The sequence below is a fragment of the Mytilus edulis genome, chromosome 1, assembly GCF_963676685.1.
Source record: "Mytilus edulis chromosome 1, xbMytEdul2.2, whole genome shotgun sequence".
In the NCBI taxonomy this organism is placed as follows: Eukaryota; Metazoa; Mollusca; class Bivalvia; order Mytilida; family Mytilidae; genus Mytilus; species Mytilus edulis.
In genome coordinates, this window is record NC_092344.1 from 6,070,702 (window position 1) to 6,075,459 (window position 4,758).

Consider the following 4,758-nt stretch of genomic DNA (forward strand, 5'->3'; position numbering starts at 1 on the left):
TAATAAAAAGAAATCGTTTTCTTTTCACTTCTTACAGAAACAATGGCAGATATGCTCATTTTTATCAATTAAAGTATTGCACATTTGATCTTTATAATAGTCCATTTTGATGCATTTAACTCTTAGAAACTTTGTATTAAATTGACGAACAATAACATGCAATGAAATAACATATAAAAGGACTACACGATTCGGAAGTTAATTGTGTTTTTGTTTATACAATAGATTTCCTGTTTTCTTTCTGATTGTCCTGTTTATTGTGCAGTAACAATAAAAACTTGCTTATGTACAATCTATTAATCAACAACTCAGCGATTTTTTTTCTGTCAACTCAAAACTGAATCGTAAATAAAACTTTGTACTTCATGTTTGTTCGTTTATTTGTAAAAGAAACTTCTTTTTTCGTTCTCTCTTGGTTTTTATGTTTTTGTGGAATCCTTTGCTCTCATCTTTGTTTGTAGCGTTTGTTTCGTTAGTAATGGTACTTGAAGGCTGAACATATATTTATGTTTTAACTTCAATAAAAATGTAAAATTTTTTCAAATATTGTTTATTCATAAACACATTCTAATTCTTGATTAATACAAACAGTGAAATTTTGTACAACATATATTTATAAACATTCATATACTTCACAAAATGAGTGATGTATGATTGAAGTCGTAAATGTACGTACACTAAATTATAATACACACACAACAAACGATGTCTTATGTTAACAATAACTGTAAGAGCACAGTGGATATATGCTCTAAAGTTCGGGATCATTATAATTGTATATGCAATAAAATGTATCTATCACGAACATGAACTATAAAGTATAATCACGTATGCCTCGAAGATCTGATATATTCACGTCTTCTGTCACGCAATGGCTGATGTAATATGTTGCTAACAGTACACAACAGTTGAATATCAATTATGAGCATGGTTTAGCGGCTATGGTAGAAACATTCTTGGAGCAGCACTGGATCATTGTAGTTTTACGTACTACATGTTGCAAACGGTATGCAACAGTTGTTTTGAGGTGCTAGTCCAATGTTCTGTCTATGGTTCTCCAGAGTTGTCATCTGACGTCCTCTTAAAGCAGACTTTTCTGTCTATGTATGTTGATTTTATTGACCAGGTTTTGGCTTCCTAAACAAATAATAAAGAAGATTGTCAAACCAGAGTACATATATTTACAAATATATTTTACAATTTCAATAGCTTTATACATGCACAGTAATTAAATTATGTGTTGTCGTTTATCTCCAAACATCTGGATAGTAAGTTTCGTCTCTTCAAAAATCATTTATTCTTACTTTTATGGTTTATACAGAAGTCACAAATATCAAACAAATTTGTTTTAATTACCTGGAAAATTCAATGAAAAGTCTGGATTTTCTTCATTCAGGCAGGTCAATAACAGGTGATTGGTTGGCCAACATGGAATAGTAGTTATTTATGAAGTCGTCAGCACTGCTGTCTGTCTTGGCGTTCTGTATAAGCACACAGTCAATACCATTTCCTTCTACCTCCTCGCCGATTAACACTTTTTCCATCTTTTTTAAACTGTCAACCTGAAAAAACAATAACAAATTGTTACGTAATGATATTAAAAATACAAGTTATAAACATGTTTATCTATCAATGTGCGTAGGTTGCAATATTGATTTTCTCAGAATTTTCATTCAAGCAGTGACTGGATATTTAACATCCTTGTTTCTCAAAACTAATCACGATCTAATTTCAGGGAATCCCCTTGTTTATTACTAGGAAATAAAACAACAACATTTCAAAAAAATGATTTACTACATATACTTAATTTAATATCCTGTTTCACTAAAATGACAACAAAAGCTCTTATGTAATCTTACCTTAACGACTTCGATATCATTTTCCCAGCAGAAAGCTTCAACAAGTTTATGATGAATTTGCACTGTTACGTCTGTTTCGGCCATTTCTGGTAGCAAACACAGTCGAACTGTTTCTGGAGAACTGCAAACCAAAAGAAAATAATAAGTATAATACAATGCATACAGAACCGGATATCAAAGTTCAGACAAAGCAATAAATTGAAATGCTATATTTGTTATTATTAATCCTATTTAACAGCTAGAATATTTGCCAACTCTTGATTTAGCTTTCGTTACTTTTTACTGAATCCCATTGTACTGCTAGCATCTTAGCCAACTCTTCATCTATCTTTACTATTCATATACAGTGACTAATAATATGTAGACTTACTTTTGTAAGATTTGTGCGCATTCATAAACTCCAACCACGATTCTGCCATCTTCCTGTGCCTTCACTAGCAACTTTTTCAGGGCAAACCCAATGTTGTTCACATTTCTAGAAAAGAAACAGAACATTATAAGTTTTATTTTCTGATATTGTGTACGAAATAATTTTCAAATGTTATCAGAAAAACAGCTAAAAGTGCATGAACTGTGCATGTTTATAAAAATATTTGTGAATTATGCAATGTTTGTCAGTTCATCTTTTATATAAAAGCAGTACACAGCATATTTCGTAATAACCTTGCATAATCAACGAAAGGTTAAATATTTTATATAGGACGTCCTACATCTTGCGTATATCATGTGACGCCCACTGTAGCATTGACTGTAGGAGGTTAATATACATAATGTTTTTCATGTTTTCTGCGTTTGTAGTATTTGTACTTTACTGATTACGAAACACTATGTCAGGAATATGTAATTAAGAAATGTCACATGTCTAGATTCTACATTATTCAAACTTTTCTATTGCAAATCAATGATAACAATAATAAGATGTGAAAAAAGCATATATTAAACTTTGCCCTTAAACTTACTAAGAAAACTGCATTAACATACTTTGTTTAAAACGAGCAAGGTATCAATCAACCCTTATAATGTACCTAACAGTAAGTGTTTGGACATTTCCATTGTCTACACTCAGTTGCTACATGCTTGTCATTTTTGACGTATTGCATTTTCAAAGAAAAAGAATAAATGATGCTTTCTTAAATGTTGGTCAGTGGCACTATTAATGTATGATACTAAATAAGAGTTACAGTTTTGAATGTTAGTGCTTTCATTACAAATGTTACAATTAACAAAAAGACATTGTTACAAAACAGAACAAAGAGCATCTTAATTTAATGATAATAATTGATTAAAGATGATTATTATATTTACCTTTGCGATTCCATGAAAACTGCAATATCCTCAGAGAATGTCATTATAAATTGTATATAATCCTGATGAATTATTATCCAACAAACTAGTACGATACTTCCAATAAATTATTAAGAAATATAAATCCACGTGTTGTGTGAAATAGTTGTCGTATGTTTAAATGATAACGTAGTAAAGTCGTTGGTTTTATACCTATACTAAGAATAGGGCGGAACATACTATATTTACTGGTATTTGATTGGTTGGTCTTCAACAATGAATAGACTCAAAGACCTTGGAAATTCAATTTTCCTCAAATATTTCACGATTATGAAAACATAAAACATTTTTTTTGCCAGTAATTTTGAGACAAGTGGTAAACATGAATGTTGCATTCAAGAAATTGTTAAAAACAGTCTCCAAATTATCGATAAAACGCTTAATCTGAATTACTACAGTACAAATTCTCCCAACTATCAGGTACGTTAACCTTACGTTGGTACGAAGTGATTAAACTACTGATTGAACACTGAACCAATTTAAAGTGCACTGTTCAATGTTCTGTCTCATCCATCCTACAAAAATCTTTTATATCGATCAGAAAAGAGTGAAATGACAAAAATTAACAAAATTATCATTATGTAACAAATTATTTCAACCGTTTTGAATTTGGTACAGATGCATTATATTGAAAAGGTAACTAGGTGTGATTTCGATCCAGTGTGGGGATTGGCAAACTGAACTGATACAACACATTTGCACCAACGGAGATTTTTTAGCTTTTGAAAACAAGTGTTAGACCGACCAATTAAGAAACCGAATTTAAAAAAATATAATCTAAAAATAAAATCATAATGGTTGCACTCCAATGTGCACCGCACTGCGGGATACCTTGAGTTCCATGCGGTCATGCTGTTATAATAATTGTAGTAATTTATATATAACAAATTAAAATTGAATTGCAGAAATGGTCTACAATTGCTTGTTGGTCATTGGCCTTTGTTCGGTAGAAGTCGTTGACCAGTACATGAAAAGCTTTAAATAGGTGGACGACCAGCATTTAATGTCAAATCCATTACTGTTTTATTGATAAAATGATGTTGCTCACTTTAGGGACAAAGAATTTCATTTCCAACTTCTTTATTTTATACCTTAAAGGTTAAAATACTAGAACCATCAAACAATACGTAGAAATGGTATACAATAGGCTAGCCACACAATAATGCGTGGCTGAAAATATGGAAATATCAAACTGAAAATGTCTTTATATATTTACTTGATTCTAAATACAAATATAATTTTGTTTTCAAAGCTATAAAGGATATCCTACAATCATAAAGTGTTTGTGGACTTCCGTTGTGTGTATTTCGTGTGACTGTCATATCTAAATCAAACAAGATCATACAGACATATGATTGATAATTAATATTTACATATATTACAAGTATCATGTGTTTCCGGCAAATCCCGGCTAACCGTGCTTTCCCCGACCTTTTACAGTCTTGCACGTTAATTAGTTCGATAGTAAATCTGGGTTAAATATGTTAGTCAGTTTATCTTCCTTATTTGAAGGTAAACATGTCTTGCTATAAAGTTGAGACAAGCACCTGTCGGC

The 4,758-nt window shown here is 31.1% G+C and overlaps 1 protein-coding gene across 1 annotated transcript; it reads right to left on the reverse strand.

Annotated features, from left to right (window-relative positions):
- Positions 1-416: 416 nt before the first annotated feature.
- On the reverse strand, positions 417-4,412 carry LOC139522676 (growth arrest and DNA damage-inducible protein GADD45 beta-like). Its single transcript, XM_071316147.1, has 5 exons — positions 3,165-4,412; positions 2,230-2,334; positions 1,860-1,980; positions 1,357-1,562; positions 417-1,137 (listed from the first exon to the last, which is right to left on the reverse strand). Exons 1-4 carry the CDS (start codon positions 3,206-3,208, stop codon positions 1,389-1,391), a joined length of 444 nt encoding a protein of 147 aa, XP_071172248.1. The 5' UTR covers positions 3,209-4,412; the 3' UTR covers positions 417-1,137; positions 1,357-1,388.
- Between the last annotated feature and the right edge of the window lie 346 nt (positions 4,413-4,758).